The sequence below is a fragment of the Podarcis bocagei genome (assembly GCF_964188305.1).
Source record: "Podarcis bocagei genome assembly, chromosome: 8".
Lineage (NCBI taxonomy): Eukaryota > Metazoa > Chordata > Lepidosauria > Squamata > Lacertidae > Podarcis > Podarcis bocagei.
This window is the reverse complement of record NC_138133.1, coordinates 70,205,513-70,221,128: the sequence shown is the minus strand read 5'-3', so window position 1 is coordinate 70,221,128 and position 15,616 is coordinate 70,205,513. Positions and strand designations below refer to the sequence as shown.

The 15,616-nt window shown below is 42.8% G+C and overlaps 1 protein-coding gene across 18 annotated transcripts in view; it reads right to left on the bottom strand.

Annotated features, from left to right (window-relative positions):
• RIMS2 (regulating synaptic membrane exocytosis 2) overlaps window positions 1–15,544 on the bottom strand; it is a 349,417-nt gene extending 333,873 nt beyond the window's left edge. For 6 of the 18 annotated variants that reach the window (XM_081204291.1, XM_081204295.1, XM_081204290.1 and 3 more), the window contains exon 1: window positions 14,014–15,540. In XM_081204291.1, the coding sequence (XP_081060417.1) occupies window positions 14,014–14,183 (170 nt within the window). In that variant the 5' untranslated portion in view covers window positions 14,184–15,540. Of the gene's footprint in view, window positions 1–14,013 lie in introns of all 18 variants that reach the window. The other 12 variants (XM_081204292.1, XM_081204284.1, XM_081204274.1 and 9 more) reach the window with 7 other exon arrangements.
• Between the last annotated feature and the right edge of the window lie 72 nt (window positions 15,545–15,616).

The following is a 15,616-nucleotide window of genomic DNA, read 5'->3' as shown; positions in this document are numbered from 1 at the left end:
GAAACCACCTGAAAATGTTCTGATATACTTATATTTAGCAATTTGAACTTTACAAAATAATGTATGAGACAGACGCACAACTTGAAAGGTCTCTGGAAATTATGTATACTGCAGTTCATATATCTCTTACTCACAGCTAACAGTTCCAACACTACATGGTTTTCTAGCAGACTTCCTAAATTATGTTTTCAAATGCTAATAGAAGAACAGAAACAACAAAACACAAAGCAGGGTAAAAAAAAGTTCATGTTTATTAAACAGTTACATATGAAAAGTGGAGCTTGTCTGAGCAGCAGCCAAGTCAGTGACTAATACAGTCAGAAATCTTCTATAAACATACTGTTGTAGTTTTTTTATAGCAGATCCTGATTGAATATTTGGAAGTATCTTATCCTATAAGGTGTAAAAGCATCAAACACAGAGCAAAGTGATGACAGGAATTCAGTTAATGTTTTAAATCCATCTATCAACCAAATTTTCCCTTTGTATTGGATACTATGTATCTACGCAGTAAAAATTTGAACTATTATGTTAAGTCTCATCTTAATCAAGATGCACAATTTATGTCCCCAACTAAGTCTCCTATGATTTAGGCATACAAGCAAGTGTGAAATTTTATGGCAATTATGTCCATTTTGACATTGTCTTGTAACCTTTTGACTTTTTTTGAGGACACAAAAAAAATGACATATTTGAAACAGAGTTGGTCCACCAATGGGCCTGGTACCTGAAGCCAGCTCCCTATACAGCACATCCTTGGGGATCCTGCCATCTTCCAATCTATGGACATAACCAAGCCAGAGTAGACACTGCTAGACAGGAGTGTGAACGTGCTCGGAAAGTAGGCTTGGGAGAACACATCTTTGTTTGGAATTCTGTCCTGCCATGTGATCCCCCAAATCTTCCTGATGCAGCACATGTGGAACGTGTTGAGGTGTCACTCCTGGCAGTTGTAAGTTGCCCACACCACTTCCATAAAGCTGCGTGTTCAACACACAAGCCTGGTAGACCTTTGTACAGTGGTACCTCGGGTTACATACGCTTCAGGTTACATACGCTTCAGGTTACAGATTCCGCTAATCCAGAAATAGTACCTCAGGTTAAGAACTTTGCTTCAGGATGAGAACAGAAATCGTGCTCCGGCAGCACGGCGGCAACAGGAGGCCCCATTAGCTAAAGTGGTGCTTCAGGTTAAGAACAGTTTCAGGTTAAGAACGGACCTCCGGAATGAGTTAAGTACTTAACCCGAGGTATCACTGTATTGGTACTGGATGTTAGCATCACATTCTCCCATAATGTTTTGGAGAAGTGAACCATTGCTGTAGCTGCCTTTCCAATACACTTGTCCAGCTCAGCATCAATGGAGATCTTGCTGGTTATGGTGGAACCCCAAGGTAGACAAAATCTACCACCTCAAGCATGTTGTCAGCAATGCTGATTTGTGGAGTACTGGTGACGTCCTGACCCAGGATGTTGCTCTTCATTAGGCTGATGGTAAAGCAAACTCCCTGAAAGTTTGGCCCAAATGACTGAAGAGTGTCTGTAGAGCTTCCTCAGGGTGTGCTGTCAAGGCTTCATCATCTGCAAACAACATCACTTGGATAAGAACCTACTACATTTTTGTCTTGGTGTGGAGCCATGTCAGACTGAACAGACCCCTGCTGCTCCTTGAATGAAGTACATACCATCTTCAGTCAAGCTGAAGGCATATGAGAGCAACAGGGAGAAGAATATGCCAAAGAGCTGGGGCAAGAACACAGCCCTGTTTCAAACCGTTCTTTATAGAGAAGACATCCAAGGATGAGCCACCATACTGGACAGTGCCATGCATGTTCTTGAGGAAGGACACAATCATCTTGTGAAGTTTAGGTGGGCATCCTATCTGGATGAGCAGTGTAAAGAGTCCTTTTTAGCTAACAAGGTCAAAGGTCTTCATCAGGTCTATGGTACATCAGGTACAATAGGTGTCTCTGCTCTCAGCATTTCTCCTGAGCTGGCACAGAGAAAATCATGTCTCACTTATGATATCACACCTTGCTAAAATGTCAGAGAAAGAGGTGGCCTAGGTTCTCCTGGATCAGAATTAATATAAGAAAGAAAAATGAACAAGTCTTAATGGAACCAGTCACATTTTATTTCATCTCTGGGTAGTTTACATTGCTGGGTACGTTTGTCAGATAAAGCTTCCTGCCATAACCAGTCATACCACCTTTGGAGGTAGGCTGCTGTTCACTTTTGAAGAAATGCTATCTCTATTCACACAGTGAGTCATGAGGAGATGGATCATTAGCAATTTACAGAGAATACCATTATTTGTCTCCAGGAGAGAGATAACGGGGCCAGTCCCAGATCCAATTCAAGTTTGAAGTGTAAAATAAGAGAAATTACTCTGAATTGCTTCAAACTTATTAACAAACATTCCCACCAAAACTGCTTTGAGGGGGGTTTTTACAATCAAGCAGTGTATAAATTTTATGAAATAAATACATACATTTGTACATTGCATTGAACATCCCATCCAGCAGAGAGGAGACATTGTCCCACACATATATGACGCAGCTTAGCAAATGTTAAGTATCATCTGTGAATCACCTTGAGGGAATGTTCCCTTACTGTTGCTGAGGCTGATTTAATCAGGTAGCCTGTCAAATTCTTTTCCATTCATGTTCCATGTTCAGGGGCTGGGGTTTTGTTGAGGGATTTTGTTGCAAGGGGGGGGGTTGCTGTTGGTTTTGGTATCTTTACTTTAGTTCTTGTTGTGATTTATGTGGAAACTGTTCAGTTTGGTTAAGTATTTTTTTTAAGTTTTATTTATTGTCAATTACTACTTTTGTTATGATGTAGTTACGTATTTTTTCATGTTGTATGCCCCTTGAGTGAAAAGGCGGTATACATATAAAATTATGTATGTATATAGTATGTCTGTTCCAGTATTTTACCTTTTACTGTATATTTCACAAACATTTCACAATCCTCCTTTATCCTAGTAGTCAGGGTCAATTAGCATTTTATATATGGCAGCTGCTACCTCTATAGATTCCAGATTAGTTAAGTATAGTTTTTCAAAGCAATTGATAGTTGTAGTGCCCCATTATTTCTATTATAGGCAGAAGCAAATGATAATACCTGTAATTTCTGAAAACACATAACTGGGAGACCAGGAACAAGGATTTCTCAGTAGTGGCCTCACACCTGTTGAATTCCCTTTACAGGAAAATATATATAGTCTCATCATTGTTGGTATTTCAACAACAACAAAAACCCTCTGAGAATACATGTGTGCATGTGGATGAATGTTGCATTTGTATTTTCATGTGTTTTAGAGTCCCAGAAGCTGCCTTGTAAGGGCACAGCGCACCCTGAAATATGGGTTTTTAATCTCTTAAACTTTATTAACAAATAATAACTAATTTTGCTTTCCCCAATCCTACTGAGTATGTGTAGTGCAGCTGTGACACATCTTAATTATCCTTTCAAAAGGGTTAAAAATCTCACCAGTCAGCTGCTTGGTCTGAATCCAGTACTTTCTCCCATCCCAAGCAGCTGATCAGTAGGTTGTTAACCTTTTGGAAATGGCACCCTGCCAGTGTGCAGAGCCTCAGTTTCTGGATTGGAAATCACACAAGGAGGGCCTGTTTGCACATGCAGTTTCCCATCCATCTCAGGATCCAAGCTCAGAAACCTGTGTAATGTCCCTAGGTTGATTGTGGTGCCTGTATTCTATGCTGAAGGAGTAACAGACTTGACTCACAGTCAACAATCCACAACCAATCCTGGATGTGCTTACTCTTTTGCTCTGTTCTGGCACATGAGAAGCTTGCATTAGCAAAATAATTTCCAAGATTGGAACATGCATTTCAGCAACTGTGGGCTCAGACCCAACATTACGCTCGTCTCAGAAGAAACCCAAAACATCATAAAGAATCACATCAATATATTCTCCTTATTGATACAATTAGCTGAATTTCAGCAACACCAGTTTCAGAAAGTCAGATTCTGGGATTCTGAGTGTCAGAGGAGAAAATCCTTCACATCAAGAAATTTATGGGGTAAAAAATATGGGTAAGAAACAGTCTAAAATTTAGGAAAGCTGCCTTACACCTCTTCAGACTGTTTGTCCATCTGGTCCAGTATTCTCTACTTCACTGGTTCCCAGTCTTTTTGGTATGGCAACCTACAAGTCCAAAACTACTAACTATGGTAACCCATCAAATTATTGTCACAAGAATTCTGGACCCTAGGTCTTTGGCAGCATCACTTTTGTGCATTTTGTGCACTACAACTTTGCCTCTTTTATCATCATGATCTTAGACAACCAAGCAAAAGTTTACTTAACACTTATTAATATGGAATTTGTTTAAGTGGGTATTTATACTTGCAAAGTTATTCATTTTTGTGAACAAGTGACACCAAATAAGGGTAACTGTAAGGAGCAGGGAGTGTACATTTCTCACTCCGAAGGAAAAAGAATGAGCTATTAGAGGAAAATCAGTATTTCTTCATGGTAGCTAGAGTAGGATACATGGTCAAACTAACATGTTCAACTCTTTCTAGTGCTGATCTTTTGTATCACCCCCTTCAACACTAAGGGCATGTGGCATTGTCAGAGGACCAGCCTCTGCCTCACCCTCCTCATGTGCTTGAGACCCACAGATTTCATGACCTCCTTGCAGGTCACAATCCACAGGTTGGAAAACACTGCTGTACTCTGACTAGCAGAGGCTCAGGCAGAATTCTTTTACATCACCTGATTATTTATTATTTTATCCAGTTGAGTGATGCCTTTGACAGACTTAGAGCAATTAGTCTGGTAAACAAAAATGTGAAGGAAATTGGAGGAACATGTATGTGATGACAAATAGAGGAAAGGGAAGTTTATCATCTTTCCATTTGCTCAGCCTGAGTTTATCTTCGGCCGTCTGTAACAACAGTGACTATCAAAAGAATGGTTGGTAGGAAGGTTCAAGGGAAACAAGCTCAAGGCAAGCACAATCCACTAAAGGGCCAGTTTGCAGCTTAAAGTTGCCTCTGCACAAAATTTGCTCCTAGACGCTTAAGTTGTGGCTGTGGCCTGCAGCATCTTTTATCAGTTAAAGCCATTTAAGCTGGCACCATTTCCTTGATAGCTGGGACTTAGCCACTGTCCTCCATGCTCTGATAACCTCTTGCACTGATTAATGCATTAAAGTGGGGCTGCCCCTAAGGACAGTCCAGAAATATCAGCTCAGAGAGATTTCTGTTGCTCACTGCATGACTGTGGCAGATTACAAATAGTACGTTACACTGATGTTTGTTCATATCCACTGGCTGCTCATCTGTTTCTGAGCCCAGTTCAAGATGCTGGGTGTTACCTATAAAGCCTTGAATGGCTTTGCTCTAATTCCCCTATTTCAAGAAATGAGATCCGATGATGCTCTGAAACTATAATTGTGGAACATTCTTCCTAGGAAGGTCTGATAGGCTGTCTCATGGTGAGTGAGTGACACCGAGAACCTCCCTTTAAATGCCTCATACTTTGGACTGGAATTTTGGTCTTAAACATAATGTCTTTTAAAATGTTTTGAACTTCACAAACATTTGTATTTTAACTTTTTGTGTAAATGTTTATGTTTCTCCTTTTACTATTCTATAGAAAGACAATTTGTTATAATGATAAATAAATAGAAAGAGCTGGACAAGAGACATATGTTGGGCAGGGTATGTGTGAGGAATGAGCAAGGGATGGAAATGTAATGAGTAAATTCGTTTTTCTGAACCACCCACACTTTATTAGTGTAAGGATCAACATGGTGTTAGAGAAATCACAAGGTATCATGACCTACACAGTAATGTGTGAAGATTCCCATCTTCCTTCAAGTTAATCCCCCCTTCTCTCATCCTCATTACATCTGATGATATCCTGCCTTTTCCCTCATCTTAATCTTGTCCAGCTTTCTCAGATTGCAAGCTCTTCAGGCAGAAGCTGTAGCACGTCTGTACCTATGCATTTTTTAGCAGAGTGATGGTTCTAGATAAGCATATGAAGATGCCTTTTGCCATCAAAATATTGGCTGATTTATTAATTTAATAACATTTATACATCACTTTTTTATTTAAAAAAACAACACCCAGATCAAAGTGACTGTATCTCAGTACAGTCTGTTCTGACAGGCAGCAGCAACTCTCCCCTTTATGTACAAAGTGTATTTATTGTTTCCTACTCCTTTTTCAAAATCCAAGACAATAACATCTATTGATATATCTACACAAAACAATTTCAATATGAAAAACACAGAACCTTGAATTGATCGTAGACATCAGAGAAGTTGCCACAGAATAAGTGTTTTGTTTGTTTGTAGTTTTTCTATCACACTCAAGCTGCTCCTCCAAGGGGGTAAGCTCCAACATTCTACATCAGCTGAAATGTCCAAACCATCTCCAAGGGCAGCCCCATGAAGAAGCACATTACAATAGTTGTTCCTTGATGGTACAAAGGCTATGTACCATCAAGGAACTATTGCTATGTAGTGCCCACTTTATGAACCCTTTCCCACAGGAAACCCAACAGACTCCTCCTGTGAGGGTTTTTCCGATAAACCAAAAAACACTTTTTTTGTCATACCTTTGGCCTTAATTTTCTGTCACTCATGCTGTAAGTTGGTTCTCTGTTGACTATTTTTTTGCTCTCCATGTGTTATTTAGATGTGTGTTCTTGTGTTTGCTTTTTTAATAATTGTAAGCTACTTTGAGGGCTTATTTGACTGAAAGGCAGGGTATAAATTTGTAGATTGAATAAATAAAATGATGGTGGTGAGATCTTCATTGACCTTTATGCCAATTGCACCTCCACTTGGAAGAGAAAGCTGAAAGAGGGGCAAAAGCTTACCAACAAGTTCATACAGCATGTTTATAAGTGATTCAGCCGGTATACTTTACAAGAAAATATAATACCATCATCATAAACATTCTTCTAAGATTCTGTTTCTTTTTTTTTTCTTTTTTTTCTAAAATTTTTATTGGTTTTACAAAATTTTTTAGAAAACAAACAAACACTTAAAAGGACAAACATACACGTATAATTTCATAACATATTTTCATAAACCTCTTTTCTGGGACTTCCCCATACCCCCCCTTTCTGCATCCCAATGTCCATAATTTTATAGCAACTCCCAATTGTTACTTTCCAACCTCTGTCATCTTAGTCCTCTCTATATTCTGACCTTATATCACTGTATCCCTTTATTTCTAAGAACCACAACACTTTAACATTCATTAAGTTTATAATAGTCCTTAAGATAACTTTTAAATTTTCTCCATTCTTCTTCCACCGTCTCTTTTCGTTGGTCGCGGATTCTGCCTGTCATCTCGGCCAGTGTCATATAGTCCATCACTTTCATCTGCCATTCTTCCAGAGTGGGTAGATCCTGTGTCTTCCAATACTTCGCGATAAGTATTCTTGCTGCTGTTGTAGCATACATAAAAAAAGTTCTATCCCTCTTTAACACCAATTGGCCGACAATACCCTAAGATTCTGTTTCTTCCATAGGGTTTAGAAAGGGACAACTTGGGAAAAATATGGAAGAGATATCATTACTGGCCTTGAAAGGGTGACAAGAATACATTACTATACTATTTCTCAGGATCCTGTAATTTGGAGATACTCAATTAAAAATGTGAGGATCCTACAACATCTATTCCTGAAGACCTGCAATGGCTCACTATATGCTACAGGGCCCAATTCAAAGTTTTTGTTCTGACAAATAAAGCTCTGACAGGCTTAGGACCTTGCTAGGGGCACCTCTCCTATATTATCCTGCCCAGTCTTTGAAATTTGTTGGGTAAGCCTTCTCGCAGTACCATTGAAAATGAGTTTAGAGTAGTGTTTCCCAACCTTTTTCCAACCGTGGCTCCAAGTCACAGAAAGTTGTTCTAGGCAACTGCACTACTTATTTAGAATCCGAGTGATGGGGTGAGCTCTGGTTGCTCTGTCCCAGCTTCTGCCAACCTAGCAGTTCGAAAGCACACCAATGCCTAAATAGATACCACTGCGGCGGAAAGGTAAATGGCGTTTCTATGTGCTCCGGCTTCCGTCACAGTTTTCAATTGCACCAGAAGTGGTTTAGTCATGCTGGCCACATGACCCCGATAGCTGTCTGTGGACAAATGCTGGCTCCCTTGGCCTGAAGCGAGATGAGCGCTGCACCCCATAGTTGCCTTTGACTGGACTGTGGGTTAAACCACAGAGCCAAGGGCTTGCCGATCAGAAGGTCGGCTGTTCTAATCCTCATGACAGGGTGAGCTCCCATTGCTCGGTCCCCGCTCCTGCCAACCTAGCAGTTCAAAAGCACATCAAAGTGCAAGTAGATAAATAGGTACCGCTCTGGCAGGAAGGTAAAAGGCATTTTGGTGCACTGCTCTGGTTTGCCAGAAGCAGCTTAGTCATGCTGTCCATATGACCCGGAAGCTGTACGCCGGTTCCCTCAGCCAGTAAAGCGAGATGAGCGCCGCAATCCCAGAGTCATCCGCGACTGAACTTAATTGTCAGGGGTCCCTTTACCCTTTACCTTTAACTGTCCAGGGCTCCTTTACCTCTATCTTATCTTACTGCTTATTTTGATGGTTTTAATTGTATGTTATGGCTTTTGTCCACCGAAAGATCACTTGTGATGAAGATCAGGATATAAATATTAGAAATAAATAAATCTTCAACAACTTTAAAATGAAAATATAACTATGAAATGCTATATCCATAACAACTACATGAAAATCAAAGATCCAGACAATTTTATATAAAGCAGGAATACTAATGTATATTATATATCTGTTTGAAATGTTTTAATGTCCCTGATATACTGGTGCAGTTTCATGACTTGCAACTGTTCCAGCACAACTGTTGGTGCTGCAACTTTTGGTCCAATTCATAAGCAGGCCCTGCATATACAAGGGAAATGTGAATGCTGATGTACTTCCTTTACACCTATAACACAATGCAACTGAATGCATAAACAAATCACACCATCTTACCAACCCATTATTATATTTTATGTTGAAGTGGATTTATTCCCCATACTTTCAACATAAACACCATCTTACCAACCCATTATTATATTTTATGTTGAAGTGGATTTATTCCCCATACTTTCAACATAAACACAATGCCCACAACAACTTCATTTTATGTTGTAGGCATGGTAGTAACGAACGAGTTTTCATACTTAACCACTATGTCTACATAGAACCCATGTATGGCCTGGGACCTCTAAGAGAATAAGTCCCCTACAGTATCTTTGTCTCCTCAGCCTCACAGAAGTAACATGTCGCAAATAAAGTAAGGACCCTTTAACCAGCCAGGCTGCCAGCCAGCCCCTCTAATGAGCCTACTGCATCCCAGATCGTGTCAGCCTACATAAGGTTTCTGCTGGATCCAGACTTAGAAGAATACTTCAGCCAGCAGGTGACCCTTGAAGCTGTCCAAGATCTTGCTCATGTCTGCTCTCTGGTTTAACCTGCCTTTACCAACACTGACTGCTTCTCTTGCAAGCCTTGAACTCCCAGAGAACTGGACATAAATAAAATACATCTGGATCACTAAAAATTTAGTGTTATATGAGAATAGATTTTCATAAGGGGTGGAAATGACATATATACCAGCATTATCAGACAGCTGAGAATCATCACACAAGTTTTAATATAATTATTTGGTAATGGCTTTCACACTAGGCATGGGAGTCATATTGGAGTCTGTCTCTCTTTTAAGACACAGAAAACTGAACCAGAGCTCAAGGGGATGTCTTGCCTCCTATAGAATTTTTAAGAGAGACTGACTCCCAGCCCAGTGGGCATTAGATTGCCTTATTTATTCAGGAATCCTAGAACCTCTTATATCTCTTTTAGGCCTATATTATAGTCCACAAAACCAAGTGTCCACAGAACCAAATTGAGCTAAGTAAAAATGAATAGTAACAATTAGTGAAACTGACACATGGGGGGGGGGGAGATCCAACATAATATAGCATAAGTAGTTTGAGAGTTGACGTTGTACAAGTAGTTGTGCAAACTGTATAAAAAGAGGTAACACACAAAGCTTAACTGTCACAAAGTATAATAATAGCAAATGCACTAGAGGTTACACAACATCTTTCACAAATGTATGGCATGCATTGTATTTGGCTACTGTACTATACTAAATACAGGGCTCCTGCTAGCAGAATGGCTGTTGTGAGAGTAGGCTGCCACAATTTATTTATTGGATACCAATAAACAATTGGATATCACCCAAGGTTAATAGCAATATCTCGTTCTCAGATATTCCATATATAGGATATTTTTAGAGAGAACAATCCCAACAGCAAGAGAATTCTGGATCACCACACTAAAAACCCATGGAAGTCCCTCCACAGGAACACTGCATGGCTTCATCCAGTGCCTTCACAGGACATAACCTGCCAAAAGCAGGTGTCTCTGCAAAATGGTCATTTCACATGTCATCTGCTTCCAGCAAATCACAGCAGGAGTGGCTGCTGACCTTATCAATATGAACTCCTGCTGATTCTAACTCGGCACCACTTCTCTTTGTTTCTTCAAAAGAAGCATAGCAGGAGGAGGGGCTGTAATGGGTTTAAGGATGTACAAACATACATATATAAGTCTATGAATAATTTTGCCCTGGGAAGAGGAAAGGGGGGGAATAATTGATGTGACAGATGATAGTGACACCATTGAATGCTCTTCTAGTAAGCACGTCAATACAATAACAACAGACTCATTAGGCAATATGAATAAAATAGAAATGGCATGAAATAAAAATATATCAGAGGGGAACTAATGCCCAGCTGGTTTCCATCCATTGTTTATATCAAACACTGTATAATTTATCCTTTACATACCTAGCAAGTAAGTTTTTTAAAGAACTCTGAGAGTTTCAGTTCTGTTTTCAAAACAAGCAAAATATATACTTCTTTTTGGTGAATGCTTTGCCACATTTACTGAACAACAGTTCCAAAAGTTCTATATGATACAGAAAATATGCTTGGAAGCTACTTCCCTTGAAGGATATGCTTAGACTAGGAGCAACAAAACTTACATTTGCAACTATTATTAAGAAACAGAAAACTCAATTTCCATTCAATCACATCAGCCTTCTTCAAGCACCAACATACTGTATTATTATTGTAAACTTAGGAGCAACATGAAGCTTTTTAAAAAACACCCATCCTCCAACAATAAATTCAACCAGGAGGGGAGAAGATTGAAACTATTTTGAGAAAGAAAAAGGATAAATCTTTTGAAAGAGCTATATATTTAAGAACAGTACATCACTGCACTAGCAAATCAGAGGTCACAACTGCCAAAATGATAATCATATGTGAATAAGGTGTGGCATTGCACCAGTATCATATGCATGCCCAGGATGTTGTAGCAACATAAAAACATGTGTGAGCACTGCAGAAATCACTACTTTCACCATAAGCGATTTAGTGTCATCATGCAAAATTGTTACTCCACACAGAAATGAGTCATAGCACGACAGAGGGTGGGACTAGGTACAACCCAGCTAACAGATGCTAAATATTTGAGCCATTGTGAAGTCTGCTATATCAGAACAAACACTATTTCATACTAAGGAGTTAGGATGAGATTACCACTAACACACAGCAAAGCATAATGAACTCCCCACTTGCCTCACACTTGTTGCTCTGGCTACATCAGCACATGCCATTCTTTGTACTGTATCTATCTATCCATACCATCAAGAGATGGCAGTCTAATATATCTTAAGATCTCATGAGCAAACACAAACTGACAAATTATCTGCCTGATCCCAAGCCAACTTAAAATGATACTAAACCACAATTAATCCATGCATACTCTATTTTTTTCCTATCTTAGGAGGGAAAGTTTTCCTTATTTCTCACATCTAATTATATTGGGGAGGTATGAGTGTGAAAGACATGTCAAATGCATATGATTTTGTCTAAAAACAGAGGAATGTGTTTGTGCCTATTAACCAAACTTGCAATTAAAAACAAATAAGATATTCTAATATAAAAAATCAAAATTATTTTAGTCACAGAGATTATGTATTTAAGCACAAATGTTACTAGAAACATGGTAAATACATTTTATAATGTTGATGCCACTATTCAATTATCTGTTTTAACTATTTTTAATATTGTAATTTTTATATTATATTTGCCCACCCTGTGACCTCATGGTAACGGGCAGGTAAAGTATATTATTAATAACAATAATGCCATTGCTTGTTTGCATATTACATTGTTTTTAATGCATATTTTAAGCTATAACAGCCAAAGGCATATAAATATATGCTCTTGGTATAAATTACTTTAAATTATTAGTCAGAATTGGAATTGCAAAAGGTAATCTGACTTTTGTTAATATAAATCATGCTGACTTTCTTCAAAGCACAAACACATTTCATTATTATTGTTAAGTGTGAATACTTTAACCACCTGTTTCTCTTTACATGAAGATAAAAATTACAAGAAAACAATAATTTATTTGTTCACTGTCACATTGCTAATGATACACACTGATTCCAGCACAAGTCATCAGCTCAGCCCAGAAGCCAAGAAGCTTTCAGCTGCAGATTTTGAATCAGCAGTTCAACAAGACAATGGGTTAACATCACTATGATTGCCTAGTAATTTGGCTGGATATTTTTAGCAGTATTTAGACTCAGAAGCATTTACTCTGACCCTGTGACAAAATGTTACATAGTATCCATTACTTAAAATTAAACACAGCAGTATGCGTTAGAGCACTACTGTAATAACTTCATAAAGCAGTGAATAATAATTTAGAGGTCAGTGTGGCCATTACATAAGAAAAATGGCATTTTTGTGATTACATGATGTTTGAGAAACATAAAAAGTCAAATGCAATCTTGTCTACAAACTTGATCTTAACAGGCAAACACTAGTTACTATGGTAGACAAAAACATGCTAAACATGTTACAAGATCACAAAAGAAGCTTGCATTTCAGCCAATCAGGTAGTCTTGCCACCCACAACGCATATATGTAAGAAACAAAAATTCAGAGAAAACATGGAGCTTCCTGACATCACTGCCCGAATGGATCAGAGCTAAATCGCTTTGCAAGAGAAAGGGAGGTAACACAGCCCAGGAAGAAAGGTGAAATGTCATCAGGACCAGAAACAATTGCCCTGAGCCTGCCTGGACAGCTCCGTGGTGCTGAAGTTACAGAGCAGCTCGGCAGCTTTTTCTCCGTGGCGGCTTTTGCCGCCTGCGAGGCCTGCGCCCTCCATGCTGCTGCTGGCCAAGTGGCCCACAGGTGAAGGGACAAGGACTGCTTGCCAGAACGCAAGGAGCCGGTCCATGTGGGGTGGGAGGGCTACACGTTGTTGCAGGAAGATGGCGGCTCTCGCAAACCCACCCCGACAGAAGGCTACCGAGGCCTCGCCGGGACATCTCCGCTCTGCCCGGGCTGGGCTGCTAAGAGGAAGACACAAGGCAGGCGGCGAAGGAAGGCCACTGTGGCGGTGGCGACTGCGGGGAAAGGCCCACTCCAGCTGCCACCAGATTCTCGTGCGCGCTTAGTTCCTTTGCCCAGCCATGCTGCCGCCGCCTCCTCCTCCTCCTGAAACCATCCGCTTCCTACACACCGGGTTACAACAGCACCTGTGCGGCCATATTGGGCGCCTGGCCCCAGTCCATGCCTGGCTGAACGGCGAATAGGAGCCTGGAGAGCGGGGCGGGGAGGGAACCGCTTGCTCTTTTCCATCTCCTGCAGGGATGGACCGAGGCAAGAGGCAGCCCCAATGAGGAGCTAAATGCACTGGCAAGCAGCCTCCGTGGCTTCCCCTCAAATCGCTCCTCTCAGGAGGCTACCACCTCACACAAATGAACGCCAGCCAGCCAGCCCCAAGCAATGCCCTAGGGAGGGGTGGAAAGCGAGGGGCTCGGCGGCCTCACCCTTCCTCCTTCTCCTGAATGAGCCACACAACCGTGGGAAGGGGGGGGGAGAGAAAAGAGAGGAAAGTAGCCCTTACTTAAGCACGGATTGCTCCTTCTCTTCTTCCTTCTTCTGGCGATCCATGACGGCCTGGATGATCTTCCTCTCTTCCTCCGTGAGGTGGCTGAGGTCGGGCATCTCGGACTGAGGTGGAGGCGGCTGAGGAGGAGGCGCAGGGCCGCCCCGGGGCCCAACAGGAGCCGACATATTTGGTAGACGGAGCTTCAGCAACACTCTATACTGGAAAACACTGGGCTAACTCAGGCGGGGGCAGCGGAGCAAACAGCCGCCGCTGCCGCGGAGTGAAATACATACAAATCAATATACTTTGGGAATCAATCGGCCACCTAATTAATGCCCTGCTGGGGAGGGAAGGGGAAGGATCAGCAGCGTCCGTGAAGGGGGGAAAGGGGGCTTGCTTTGGGTGAGATGAGAGGGGAGCAACAATAAAGGGTCCCCCCTCCTTCTCCGCACACACAACCCCTCTCACCTGCTCAGTGGTGAGGAAAGGGGGCAAGGAGTCGGGCAGTAATGGTTTCTGGGGAGGGAGAAGGATCTTCCGAGGGAAACGGAAGGGGGAGCCCGCACTAGGTGGGGGAGGAATGGGGTCGGGGGGCACGGAGGAGCCTTAAGGGGAAGAGCCGGGGGGGCGGTAGTTGGTGAGGGGTGTCGGTTGGGCTCTGACGGGACGGAGTGAGGGGCAGTATTTGGGGGGTGGGGGGCTTCTCACTCCAACCGAAGGCGCCCCCTGCTTGCGACCGGAGAGGAGGTGGCCGGGCGCCCGGGCCAGGGGAGCCCTGGCGAGGCGGCGGAAGGGCCGGGGGCTCCGGGCTGAGGGGGCGAAGCGCCGGGGTGTCGCGCGCTGTAATAGTAATGGTGGTGCCGATGGTGAGAGAGGAACCCCGCCGGCACCCTGAAGCGCAGAGCGGGAGAAAACCCCTTGGGGTGAGGGCGAGTCCCGGGCGCCAGCAGCTCCCGCCGGCTCATAATTCCAACCCGCTGTCCATGGAGGGGACCGTGGGGCAAAGCAGCTCCCGCCGGCGGCTTCCTCCTCCTCTGCTGCCGCCGCCGCCGCCGCCACCACCAGCAGCCGCCGCTTCCGCCACCCGCGCTTCAACAAGGCCTCGCCGCCGCCGCCTCTCGTGGCTGCCTCGCTCGGCTGCTCTTCTCTCAGCTCCGCTGCTGGCGACGAGCCGCCTAACCCATCGCATCGCGGAATTAAGAGGAGGGAAAGGGGAGCCGGGCGGGGGGAACGACGACGACGACAATAGCGGGAATCACGGGAAGGGACTCCTCATCTTCCTCCCCGAATCTTCCCCCTCCCGCGCTTTCTCTTTTTTCTCTCCTTTTCCCCCCTCTTTCTTTCGTCTTCCTCCCCCTCTCCCAGCCCGACAGCGACGTTTCTGCCTTGTCGCCTGAAGGCGCGGGAACGGAGCGCGGGGCGGGGCGCGCTGAGGAGAAATGCGGGGAGCGTTAAAGGGAAAAGCCGCTCGCTTCCCACACAGCCTCGAGACGAAGCCTCGTGCGACACGACGCGCGTCGGCAACGTCGGTTGGCGGGGGGGGGGAGTGAAGCAGGGAGAGGCAGGCTGTGAGGGGAAGACGTTGGGGAGGGGGCGGGGAGGCGGAGCGGCGCGCGAA